This window comes from Schistocerca piceifrons, chromosome 4, assembly GCF_021461385.2.
Source record: "Schistocerca piceifrons isolate TAMUIC-IGC-003096 chromosome 4, iqSchPice1.1, whole genome shotgun sequence".
Lineage (NCBI taxonomy): Eukaryota > Metazoa > Arthropoda > Insecta > Orthoptera > Acrididae > Schistocerca > Schistocerca piceifrons.
The window spans coordinates 377,310,199-377,323,722 of record NC_060141.1 but is presented as its reverse complement, the minus strand read 5'-3'; the positions used below and the strand labels follow the sequence as shown (position 1 = coordinate 377,323,722).

General features: G+C 39.4%; 1 protein-coding gene across 7 annotated transcripts in view; it reads left to right on the top strand.

Annotated features, from left to right (window-relative positions):
- LOC124796343 (CCR4-NOT transcription complex subunit 1) overlaps nucleotides 1-13,524 on the top strand; it is a 126,607-nt gene that overhangs the window by 42,637 nt on the left and 70,446 nt on the right. For 5 of the 7 annotated variants that reach the window (XM_047260484.1, XM_047260485.1, XM_047260480.1 and 2 more), the window contains exons 14-25: nucleotides 1,850-2,031; nucleotides 2,827-2,951; nucleotides 3,104-3,296; nucleotides 3,402-3,596; nucleotides 3,753-3,896; nucleotides 4,026-4,205; nucleotides 4,321-4,548; nucleotides 4,691-4,825; nucleotides 4,940-5,075; nucleotides 7,594-7,805; nucleotides 7,920-8,060; nucleotides 8,166-8,321. In XM_047260484.1, coding sequence (XP_047116440.1) covers nucleotides 1,850-2,031; nucleotides 2,827-2,951; nucleotides 3,104-3,296; nucleotides 3,402-3,596; nucleotides 3,753-3,896; nucleotides 4,026-4,205; nucleotides 4,321-4,548; nucleotides 4,691-4,825; nucleotides 4,940-5,075; nucleotides 7,594-7,805; nucleotides 7,920-8,060; nucleotides 8,166-8,321 — 2,027 coding nt within the window. The remainder of the gene's footprint in view (nucleotides 1-1,849; nucleotides 2,032-2,826; nucleotides 2,952-3,103; nucleotides 3,297-3,401; nucleotides 3,597-3,752; nucleotides 3,897-4,025; nucleotides 4,206-4,320; nucleotides 4,549-4,690; nucleotides 4,826-4,939; nucleotides 5,076-7,593; nucleotides 7,806-7,919; nucleotides 8,061-8,165; nucleotides 8,322-13,524) is intronic. The other 2 variants (XM_047260482.1, XM_047260481.1) reach the window with 2 other exon arrangements.

Genomic DNA, 13,524 nt, shown 5'->3' with positions numbered 1-13,524 from the left:
CAAAAACACTGTTGATGCAAGCTCACAGTTTCTTTAGGGTTGTTGGTAGAGGAGGTGTAAACACCGAATCTTTCACGTAACCCTACACAAAAATGTCGCAAGGGGTTAGATTGGGAGAGTTTGGAGGCCATGACATAAATTGGTGAACATCATCCCACCACGTCCAGTTCACCAGTTTATCAATTTCCTGTTTAATAATTCAGGAACAACACAATGAAAGTGGGGTGGATTATGTCCACTCTGTCATTGTTCAGTAATGGCATGAGCTAATTTTCCAGCATGTCCAGATACACACGTCCTGCAATGCTCTTTTCACAGATGAAAAAGGGGTCATAAACTTGAAACTGATTGACAGAACACATTAACTTTTGGTGAATCTCAAATGTGTTGCACAATAGCTTAGTGTTACTCTGTCACCCAGATTAACACATTGTGCCTGTTCACTGTGCCGTTCACAAAAAAATGTTGCTTTATCACTGAAGATGAATTTGTTCCAAATCCCGTCCTCTTCTAGAAACTTTTGCAGCTTTGCTAAAAATTCAAAGTGTCTAGCTTTGTCATCGTGAGCCAGGGCTTGGAGCAATTGCAAGTGGTGAGGCTTCAGCTTCACTCATTTCCGTAAGATCTTCCAAACGGTGGGTTGTAGTATGTTCATCTCTCTGCTTTTCCTGTTCATCAACTTTCGTGGGCTACGTGTGAAATTTACCTGTGTGTGGTCAACCATTTCTTCACACTCTGCAGGCCAACCCATTGATTTCCATTTGCGGATGCGTCCTGAAGCTTTTTCAACTGTGCATACCTTCGCTGAGTTGAGTTGGCGGTTGGTAGATCTCTGTTAAACGTTTTTGCATTGTTGTGGCAGACTGAGGTGAAAGCATTTAAACCACAACATACGCTTTCTTGGCACTCATTGCCATCTTACCCATTGCTGCACTCTTGTAGTAGAAATCTTATGTGCAGCTGCTACAATAAAAAAACTTCTTGCCTTTTTCTATGTGAGTGTTGAGACTTTGTCAATTAATATAGCTAGAGTGAATTTATGAAATCGCTTCAGTCATTTGTAATAACCTTGTATGTTACAAAAATTACTAAATGGAATCAGAGGCTTCAATTTAAACAAAGTTTGATCTCTCCCAAACATTTTTTTTTTAAAGGTCTTGCCAGCTATTGCGTCCACCAGAGCAGAGAAACACTGTGTGGATGTGCATTTCGCAGAATATCAGTGCAGGCACTGAAAAATGAAAGAGCATTGAAGGGTGTAGTGTGTATTGGGAGTTGAACTCACATTTATCTCCAAATAGTGATGTGAGACAAACAATAGTGTAGTCTGGCTGGAGTCCGGGCAAATGAGTGTACATTGCAGTGCAACTTGGAACTTGTGAAGATGACGACAAGTTGGTCATTGAAATACTGTCCATAAAACCGTAACAACAACTTGGTTGAACACCTCCAAGTGCACCATTAATCAGTTGTGCCAAGAAAACTCTAGAGATAAAAATTTTCTTTCTACATAACATGTTGAATGGGGAAGGAAGCGGGGGAGGGGGGGGGGGGGGCGAGACTGGTAGGCTATGTACCATCCATCACGTACCACATAATGGCTTGTGGAGTGTCGAAGTTAATGAGATTATCTGAGCTGTAAGATTATGTATCCACTGCTAAAAATTTATTTGCGTTTAGTTTTAATGTGTGTGTGTGTGTGTGTGTGTGTGTGTGTGTGTGTGTGTGTGTGTGTGTGTGTTAAAAATTCATTTGATATGCAGAGCTTATTAGTTTTAAATTTTTATGTTTTATTTTCTCTTATTGCAGTAGAGAAATAGTGAGCTTCATAAATATTATCTCTTTTAAGTAGGAGCTGAAACAGCAAGTATATTTCCTGATATGGCAGGAACAGTGTCGAAAGAAATTGAAGATGAAGCTAACAGCTACTTCCAGAGAATCTACAATCATCCCCCTCATCCGACTCTGTCAATTGATGAAGTTTTGGAAATGCTTAAAAAGTTTCAGGACTCACCAAGTAAACGAGAGAGGGTATGTTAAATGCAACTATTATATTACATTTTTTTCAGGGCATAAGATATCCACTTCTGGAAACAGTAGTCATATGGAGACAAGTGTTTCTGTGAATTTAAAATCTTAAATGTACCAAATTTTCAGGACAGAGTAAGTATAAGTAGTTGGTACACAGTTAAAATAATAGCATATGAAGAGCCAAATATGTGACAGCTAGCTTAATATTTGTATGGTTTAATAGTGAATTATTATGTAATCACACCATGCCAACCAAGTAGCATTGTTAGATTGATAGCAAATTAACTTATGGTGTCCAGGAAAAAAGTTCAGTATGTTAGAAAATGATTCTGTGGTATAAACACATATCATTGTTATCTTGAAATTATTTATTTTAGTCACATAGCATTGACTAGACTAGGTCAGAAAGAACATCTATGATTCAACAGTATGTTGTTCGTAGATTAATTTTGTGAAATTCATTTTATGAAGGTACAAACAGATCATTTGCAACACCACTGTAAACCTCTTTCTTTCTTTTTTTAAACATGTATATTACTTAATATGTTTTGTGATTACCAAATATTATTCAGTGCCAATCAATTTGTGCAAAGACTAGACATTTCTTTCTTTATAGAATCTTGGTGAATTTCAGCAGTTCTGTTAACACACACATTTTGAACCATTTACCAACTTCCCTATTTATATTTAAGTTTTTTAATAATTTGATTGTTGATCATTTACTGCAGTCTTTTTAATGCCTCTTGTTAACAGCCTTAAAATCTTGAGCACTTATAGAATTTTTTATGATTGTAGGAAGTTTTCAACTGCATGCTCCGGAATCTGTTTGAAGAATACAGATTTTTTCCTCAATACCCAGACAAAGAACTCCATATAACAGCACAGCTCTTTGGTGGCATAATTGAACGGAGATTGGTCAGGTAGTAAATTATCTAATATATGAATGCTGATTTTTTAATTCTTTATGTATGTTAGTAGACAAAGGTAGCACCTCATATATGGATTTATATTCCATTTTATTAGTTTAAAGTTTACTAAGTTTGCTTTTATTTGTTTCATTTTTTCTTTCTAGCAGCTATATGGCATTAGGACTAGCCCTCAGATTTGTGTTGGATGCTCTTCGAAAACCTACCACCAGTAAGATGTACTTCTTTGGAATTGCTGCACTAGATAGATTTAAAACAAGGTTAAAAGAATACCACAAGTATTGTGAACACGTTGCAGCCATCCCGCATTTCCACGAATTTCCTCCCCACTTAATAGAGGTAAATGATACACAAACTTCTAAGCCTTAGAAAAGCACTGATCTTTACATACTTTACATATCTCAAATTTTGTCTTTTTCTTTTTTTTTTTTTTTTCCTCCCCAGTATGTAGAATACGGGTTACAGTCACAAGAGCCACCTAACAGGCCAACAGGGCCAGTGTTACCTGTTAGTCTGGCTTCTATTCTCTCTCCAATGCCTACGGTTACAACAGGATATAAGACTTTGACATCGACTACTGTCACAACAACCACTTCCAGTGCTAAATCAACAACCACAACCCCAGCCATTGCAGCAAGAGTAAGTTTAATCTTCCTTTAGATTTGTTTATATTACATATGTACTCATTCATATGCAGTTAATGATATTGGATAAGCATTGTACAATCAGTGGGCATAAACTGTTAAAGTAATGTTTGAAAATATATATATATATATATTCATATATTTTTTCCAGCCATCGATAGCAAATGCCACCAATATTGATACTTTACTTGTTGCTACTGAAAAAGAAGAGAAAATGACAGCACCTCCTGAAGCCTTGCAAGATAAAATTGGATTTGTTTTCAATAATCTGAGCCAGCTAAACCTTCAGAGTAAGGTAATAATATGGACAGTTGCAGCTTTTGTAAAAGAACATTACAGTTTAAGGAATTATTTGTGTGTTTAAAAATCTTCTCGTTTTCTTGTTTGTGAATACTGATTGGAAAATTAAATTGTTTAATTACAGTGTGATGAACTGAGAGAGATAGTTACAGAAGAATATTATCCATGGATGGCACAGTATCTTGTAATGAAGAGAGCGAGCATTGAACTAAATTTCCACTCTCTGTATTCTAATTGTCTTGATGTTCTGAAAATACCAGAACTGAATCAGATGGTCTTGAGAGAGACCTTTCGAAATATAAAGGTAGGTTACTGTCCTTTAGTATTTCAGGTGTTTTATCTGGTCACTGTCTGATTTGTGTAAGTTTAATATCTTTCATTCATAAAAATATAATTTGTGGCAACTCTTGTTTCAACAGGTGCTCCTCCGAAGTGATAAAGGAATTGCCAATTTTTCAGACCGCTCTCTCCTAAAAAATCTTGGACATTGGCTTGGAATGCTTACACTTGCCAAAAATAGGCCGATCCTGCAGGAAGATATTGACCTGAAAGCTCTTTTAGCTGAAGCTTACCACAAAGGCCAACAGGAACTACTGTACGTTGTTCCGTTTGTAGCCAAAGTCTTGGAATCTTGCGCAAAAAGCAAGGTTAGTGTGATTCACTCCATTCAGTAGAAAATTTGTGGTTAGCCATTGTTTGAAATAAAAAATTTTGTTTCCTAACTTTCAATATTCTCTTCAACATTTGTAGAAATAATATTTTAATTTCATAATCTGTACTTGTTTCTAGGTGTTTAAGCCACCAAATCCTTGGACAATGGGAATAATGAATGTTTTAGCAGAGCTGCATCAAGAACCAGACCTAAAATTAAATCTGAAGTTTGAGATAGAGGTGTTGTGTAAAAATCTGAATATAGATGTTTCTGTAAGTAACACATTGATATTTTTGAAATTTATAAGTGTCTGTAGAATAAACCATGTTTATGGATCATTTTATCTAAACAAAGTATCTTGTTAAATAAATATATATTTTTTGCAGGAATTGAAGCCCTCTTTATATTTGAAGGATCAAGAGAAATTACGGAATTTGGAATACCAGCTCTCTCATCCAAGTAAAAAGCAAGAAGCTATTGTACAGCCAACCATGTCGCAGTCACCAGCACAGAGTCAACCAGGTAATACCGCAGCTAGTGGCTTGGCAGAATTTCATCCTCTTCCTCCTGCTCCACCACCACCACCACTTCCGTAAATCTGCTCACCGAAACCTGGTTCTCAGTACTCAGTATAACAGAATGAAAACATTTGCAAGATTTATGAGGATCACTTCAAAAAATTAATTGGAAAGTGCAGAGATAATGCTTATTACGTAATGGAGTATGGGAGCTTATATACCAGGTGATCAGAAAGTCAGTATAAATTTGAAAACTGAATAAATCACGGAATAATGTAGATAGAGAGGTACAAATTGACACACATGCTTGGAATGACATAGGGGTTTATTAGAACCAAAAAGATACAAAAGTTCAAAAAATGTCCGACAGATGGCGCTTCATCTGAACAAAATAGCAATAATTAGCATAACAAAGTAAGACAAAGCAAAGATGATGATCTTTACAGAAGATGCTCAATATGTCCACCATAATTCCTCAACAATAGCTGTAGTCGAGGAATAATGTTGTAAACAGCACTGTAAAGCATGTCCAGAGTTATGGTGAGGCATTGGCGTTGAATGTTGTCTTTAAGCATCCCTAGAGATGTCGGTCGATCACGATACATTTGCGACTTCAGGTAACCCAAAAGCCAATAACTGCACGGACTGAGGTCTGGGGACCTGGGAGGCCCAGCATGACGAAAGTGGCGGCTGAGCACACGATCATCACCAAACGACGCATGCAAGAGATCTTTCACGCGTCTAGCAATATGGGGTGGAGTGCCATCCTGCATAAACATTGTACATTCCAGCAGGTGTTTATCAGCCAGGCTGGGGATGACGTGATTCTGTCACATATAGGCGTACCTCTCACCCGTCACGGTAGCAGTTACAAAACCAGAATCACTCATTTCCTCGTAGAAAAAAGGCCCGATAACGGTAGATGTGGTAAATCCAACCCATACCATGACTTTCTCGTCGTGCAATGGAGTTTCCACGACAGTTCTAGGATTTTCGGTAGCCCAAACTCTGCAGTTGTTGACGTTGACAGACCCTCGGAGCATGAAATGAGCTTCATCGGTCCACAACACGTTACTCAACCAATCGTCATCTTCCGCCATCTTTTGAACCGCCCACACCGCAAATGCCTTCCACTTCACTAAATCGCCAGGTAACAGTTCATGATGCCGACGGATTTTGTACGGATAGCATCGGAGGGTACGCCTCAGTGCCAACCAAACAGTAGTGTATGGAAGATTGGTGTGACGTGCGACTGCACAAGCGCTGACTTCCCTGTGCATAGACGAACCCGCTACAGTCTCCATTTCTTCCTGAACTGTCTCAGCAGCATTACTCCTTGTGCTCGGTCGGCCACTACGGGGTCTATTTTCTAAACAACCCATGGCTTCAAACTTCAAAATCATTCTTGCCACTGCTGCATTTGTCAACGGATCTTTACCCATTCAAATCCCCTTCCTATGGCGATAGGATCGTAATGCTGAACTAGCTCATTCCCCATTCTGATAATACAGCTTCACTAAAAGTGCCTTTTCAGGTAATGTCAACATGTTGCGACTGCTGGCACATCTGATTCTCTCTCTCATTACAGCTCCTTTTATACACAATTGTCATGCGCAGTCACTGATGTTTTGCTGTCCAGCACCATCTGTTGGACATTTTGTGAACTTCGTTGTCCCCCCTCCCCCCTTCTAATTGAGCCCCCATGTCATTCCAAGCATGTGTGTCAATTTTTACCTCTCTATCTACATTAGTCCATGGTTTATTAGGTTTTCAAATTTATACTGACTTTTTGATCACACAGTATATTCTGCTTTAATAAAAAATATTGATAAAATCAGGTACATATCAGTATGATGGCAAAAGTCACACATGAATGCACATATGCACATATTATTTCTTTTAAACTTCCTCTTATTTTATCAGTACACTTTTAACTCTCTGGAGAGAGAAAACATTTTTATGCTTCATAACTTATGTTTTGTTCCTGAATGAAGTTATTTTGTTGGAACATAGATTATTTTAAGATTACTGTTACTATTATTAGTTGTTTTAAGTAGTTGGCGTGATGTGTTCTGGAGTTCTCCAAAAATTACGCCCATTGCAGGTGTTTCTGCATTAGAAATACTTTCCACCTGAGTGTAGAATAGCTCCAGTGTGTGTTTTAGTATGATTTTTATGTCTTTGTCATTGAAATCAACCGTCTGTTTCAGCTATACTTTCCAGTTCAGATTCTTTTCTGATTGTCAATTTCTTTATTGCAAAACATGAAATGACGACAGAAGGTAATGTTTTAGAAGGCATGTACCACAGAATGGATCTTAACAAAAGCTACTGTAGTAAAAATATTCAAATGTCAAAAAAAATTAAGAAATCAATGGATGAGTTTTAGAAATTTTTGTTGTGTTTGTTACCCAAAAACAAGAAAGTTCTTTATTTTATAGTTGGCAAAGCTCTCTTCTCTCTTTAATTTACATAATTTCGAGAACAATGTTGCCCGGCTCTAAAAATCAAACGTTCTTTAGCTACCAGTACAGCTCCTTCTGCAGCACCTGTGGAGGAAATGGCACAAATAACAATATCATCTGCTGCAACACCACCAACTTCTGTTGCTCCCACCAACACGACACCTACTTCAAGTCTTCCAACAGGACCACCAGAACCTCGTTTTGGTTATATGGACATCTGTATAAGTACAGTGAACAGTTTGGCTCCTCATATAACAATCAATTCCCAGGTAAATATGTGCTCCAGTTTAGCCAATAAACAAAAATTACCAGTTGATTTGTTCTCAAATTTTATTTTCTTAAATTTTTATTTTATATTATTTTTATTTATTTATTTTTCCCAGCTTGCACTGTTCCAAACTCATCCGCAGCTGAAACAGTTTGTACGACCAGCTGTTGAACGTGCAATTCAAGAGTGGATTCATCCAGTCGTTGACCGTTCCATCAAAATAGCTCTTACCACCTGTGAACAGATAATCAAAAAGGTACAACAGGAGAGCGTGACATTAGAAATGCCTATGTACTTTATGTATATATATATTCAATATGTTATGATACTTGTATTGATTGGTATATATATATTTTTTTAGGACTTTGCCTTGGATCCAGACGAATCTCGAATGCGTGCTGCAGCCCACCATATGGTGCGAAACTTGACAGCAGGAATGGCCATGATAACCTGTAGAGATCAGTTGCTGGTCTCAATAAGCACAAATCTGAAGACAGCATTTGTTTCTGTTTTAACGGTGTGTAATTTTAAGTATTTTTCATTGTGTGACAATCGCTTCCTCCTCCTCACACGCTGTGATACTTTTAAGCATATCTCTAGACTCAGTTGGTTGAATGTTATGCCAGTAATGGGTTGAATGTTATGCCAGTAATGCTGAAAGTGTAAGATTCAGTTTTCAGTTGGTCCTGGAATACTTTGTGCCAAATTACAGTATATTCATGTTAAGGAAGAAGTATATAAAAATTGTCACTTCCTCATTGGTTGAATGAATTTACTCTCAGATCGGACAAAATATCCTACTTCTTTCAATGTGCCATCCCTTGAAAGTCCTGCAGTGTCTGGACCGACTTCTAAGTTAGTTATTAATTCATTCATATCAGACAATTATGTAGCTGTGTGTCTCAAGCAATTCTAATCCAGAGTTTCATTCTGTAGTAGGTAATTCCAGTTTTTTCTTTTTCATCCTGTCCAATAATTTTCCCTTTACCTGGGGTTCTGGGTGGCTTTTCTATAACTCCCTATTTCCTGAACCTTGCCAGTCCTTTTCCTTCATCCTACTGTCTTCCCGCTTCAAACTTTTTGCTAGGAGGAGGAGCCTTTGGCTCCAAAAGCTTGCACATTTCCATAATTTTTTTTTCTTTGTCCTGCTGCTACTTGGTGAGTAGATTTTTTTATCTATCCAATTAAATCATATTTTCAAAATTTGGTTATCTTTATCAGTGAAATTTTGAGACAAATACAATCACAAATCAGAAGTATAAAAATCAGCCAAGTATTACTACTACATTCAAATTGGTTGCATGTATGTGTGATGTCATTCTGGGTTGTTGCATATTGCTACAGCACTGAACTATATATGTATAGGTGTAATTATCGTAACCATGTTTAATTACTAGAACATCAGTCCATTTTTGTCAACAACGTAATCTTCGTTTCTGTTTGTCGACTGCTACTTCACACTCTATCTGTGCATCTGCTAGCTAACACTTGTGGGTAGAATGACTGCACCTGAGAAACACAAACAGTCCTACAATAATAAACATACCATTGATGTGAAGCATCAGATGGGAAACTAGTTGCAGTGAATTCCTTGGGAAAGAGTTGACCAATTTTGATAAATTACCAGTCAAAAGTTTATTATGCATGATAAATACTATAAATATTATTTCAGTGTACAGAGACGTCATACAAACTAAATAAAGCAACAAAATAAATATTCTCTGTCTCTGTCATTAAGTGCAATACACTATCATTCAGAATTTAGCCCCTTCAAAGCACCCACCATTTGCTCTCAGAACAGCTGCACAAACTCTCAGTATTCTGGAGATGAAATTTTGTAATGATTTTGCAGATTTCTATTGACATACCCACTGTATGATTTAGAAGCATGTTCAGTGTCCCTGTTGCAGCATAAACCCACACCACTGTGTCTTGTACCACATGGAACGGCATTGTTGATCAGTATCCTGTATATCCTTCCTTCTTTAATGTTTCGTTAATTCTCACTAGATCACCGTGCGTATCACCCACAAAACATCTCTGTACCATTACCTACCCTCCACTATGCTTCACCATTGGCATCACATACTGACACTTCTTATGTTCTCCGTGAACTCAATGAACAAACAATTGACGACGACGGCTTCCAAATATTTGAAACTTAAATTTGTCCCTGAATAACACCTTGGACCATTGTCGCATGCTCCAGTTTTTATGTTGCTGTGCCCTGTGCAGTCTTTTTCACCTTATTTTGTTTTTGAAAAAAAGTTTTCAGCTGCTATGCCCCCCTTTAAATTTTGTTTACGCAGACAGTGTTGCACTGTTGAACTGAGATTGGAAAGGCTCACAGTACTGTTTACTTCCTTGCAAATTGCAGGTGCTGTATGAGTCGTTCTGAATTTTCTCTGTACATATATGAGCTTACCTTTCTTGTGTGATTGCGAAACACTTGCATTGCCACTAGTTTGCTTGAACAGCTGCAATGTGAACACCACTGTAGATCGTGGCCCACCAACTTTTGTTGCTATTGTCCTCCGGGGACAGCCTTTCTGATGATACAGATCAATAGTTATAGCACATTTTTCAATTCCAAACGCCTGCTTTCATCCCATTAGAACTTAACATAGTATGAACCTGATTTTTATATATATATATATATCTAAAAACAAAGATGATGTGACTTACCAAATGAAAGTGCTGGCAGGTTGACACACACACAAACAATCACAAACATGCACACAAAATTCAAGCTTTCGCAACAAACTGTTGCCTCATCAGGAAAGAGGGAAGGAGAGGGAAAGACATGTGCGAGTGTATACCCGTCCTTTTTTCCCCCTAAGGTAAGTCTTTCCGCTCCCGGGATTGGAATGACTCCTTACCCTCTCCCTTAAAACCCACATCCTTTTGTCTTTCCCTCTCCTTCCCTCTTTCCTGAAGAGACAACAGTTTGTTGCGAAAGCTTGAATTTTGTGTGTATGTTTGTGTTTGTTTGTGTGTGTGTCGACCTGCCAGCACTTTCATTTGGTAAGTCACATCATCTTTGTTTTTAGATATATTTTTCCTACGTGGAATGTTTCCCTCTATTATCCAACTCCTCAAGACACTATCCAAATTGAACCCTGCCTGGAACAGTTCCGTCCTCCATCATGGCGGGACCCACCTTCCTGTTCTTCAAAATCACCCTCTCCAAACCTTCCAGGAATTTCTCACTTCCAGCCTTGCCTCTCAATCTTTCTTGAAAAACCTTAATCCTACTCCCAACATCACCACAGCTGAAGCCCAGGCTATACGTGATCTGAAAGCTGACCGATCCATCGTCATTCTTCCGGCTGACAAGGGTTCCATGACCGTGGTACTTGATTGTCGGGAGTATGTGGCTGAGGGACTGCGTCAGCTTTCAGGCAACACTACGTACAAAGTTTGCCAAGGTAATCTCATTCCTGATGTCCAGGCGGAGCTTCAAGGAATCCTCAGAACCTTGGAGTCAGGTGAAAGGTTTTGTAGGGGGCCCATCAACCTCCTGACCCCACCGACACCCCGCACCCCTACCTTCTACCTACTTCCTAACCCAAACATCCCGACCGTCCCATTGTAGCTGGTTACCAAGCCCTCACAGAACGTATCTCTGCCTATGTAGATCAACACCAACCCATTACATGCAGTCTCCCATCCTTCATCAAAGACACCAACCACTTTCTTGAACACCTGGAATCCTTACCCAGTCTGTTACCCCCAGAAACCATCCTTGTAACCATTGATGCCACTTCCCTATACACAAATATCCCGCACGTCCAGGGCCTCGCTGCGATAGAGCACTTCCTTTCACGCCGATCACCTGCCACCCTACCTAAAACCTCTTACCTCGTTACCTTAGCCAGCTTCATCCTAACTCACAACTTCTTCACTTTTGAAGGTCAGACATACCAATAATTAAAGGGAACAGCCATGGGTACCAGGATGGCCCCCTCGTATGCCAATCTATTTATGGGTTGCTTAGAGGAAGCCTTCTTGGTTACCCAGCCCTGCCAACCCAAAGTTTGGTACAGATTTATTGATGACATCTTCATCATCTGGACTCACAGTGAAGAACAACTCCAGAATTTCCTCTCCAACCTCATCTCCTTTGGTTCCATCAGATTCACCTGGTCCTACTCCAGATCCCATGCCACTTTCCTCGACGTTGACCCCCATCTGTCCAATGGCCAGCTTCACACATCTGTCCACATCAAACCCACCAACAAGCAACAGTACCTCCCATTATGACAGCTGCCACCCATTCCATATCAAACGGTCCCTTCCCTACAGCTTAGGTCTTCGTGACAAACGAATCTGTTCCAATCCCGAATCCCAGAACCATTACACTAACAAACTGAAAACAGCTTTTGCATCCTGCAACTACCCTCCCGGCCTGGTACAAAAGCAAATAACCAGCGCCACTTCCTCATCCCCTCAAACCCAGAACCTCCCACGGAAGAACCCCAAAAGTGCCCCACTTGTGACAGGATACTTTCCGGGACTGGATCAGACTCTGAATGTGGCTCTCCAGCAGGGATACAACGTCCTCAAATCCTGCCTTGAAATGAGATCCATCCTTCATGAAATCTTCCCTACTCCACCAAGAGTGTCTTTCCGCCGTCCACCTAGCCTTCGGAACCTCTTGGTTCATTCCTATGAAATCCCCAAACCACCTTCCCTACCCTCTGGCTCCTACCCTTGTAACTGCCCCCGGTGTAAAACCTGTCCCATGCACCCTCCCACCACCACCTACTCCAGTCCTGCGACCTGGAAGGTGTACACGATCAAAGGCAGAGCCACGTGTGAAAGCACCCACGTGATTTACCAACTGACCTGCCTACACTGTGACGCATTCTATGTGCGAATGACCAGCAACAAACTGTCCATTCGCATGAACGGACATAGGCAGACAGTGTTTGTTGGTAATGAGGATCACCCTGTGGCTAAACATGCCTTGGTGCACGGCCAGCACATCTTGGCACAGTGTTACACCGTCTGGGTTTCCTGAATACTTCCCACTGACACCAACCTATCAGAACTCCGGAGATGGGAACTTGCCCTTCAATATATCCTCTCTTATATATGTATATAACACACCACTAGATGCAAATGATATAATGTGAACTGATTGCTACACAGACAGCTGAAGGGATGAGGGTAATTTGAATTAAGTCTTAGGGAAAGGGCCATCAGTGCTGTTTCATGTACTGATCAGCAACCCTCTATGCTAACAACTAATCAGATACACAACATAGGCACTTAGTCTTTACATGTTTATATTTGATTTATTATTAGAATGGGGATATGATAGAAATCCAAAACAAAATCCCTGTTTCAATCACAAATTGATAGTGGTGATAGGTGATTGAAAACTTTTGACTGTTGCTGTACAATATTATATTGCAACTGGGGAAATGGTCAGCACATGTGATAGAATGGTAGACAAACATCAAATACTGGGATGGTCTGTTCAGAAAACCTTCAATTACTAGTGCCTGTGATAAAATGTTCCAGTGCACACCCTAATGGTCCACTTCTAATGATGTTGCAGTATTTGCAATACATTTTTCAGCATTGATATATTTTATATTTCATTTTTTTCTTGGCCAGAAGTGATCCACATGTCAAAAAAAATCTTGTTTGTCAGAGCCTGAAACCATTACATTTATAGTCTGACATTTATCCACTGTACCTTCAGACAAACG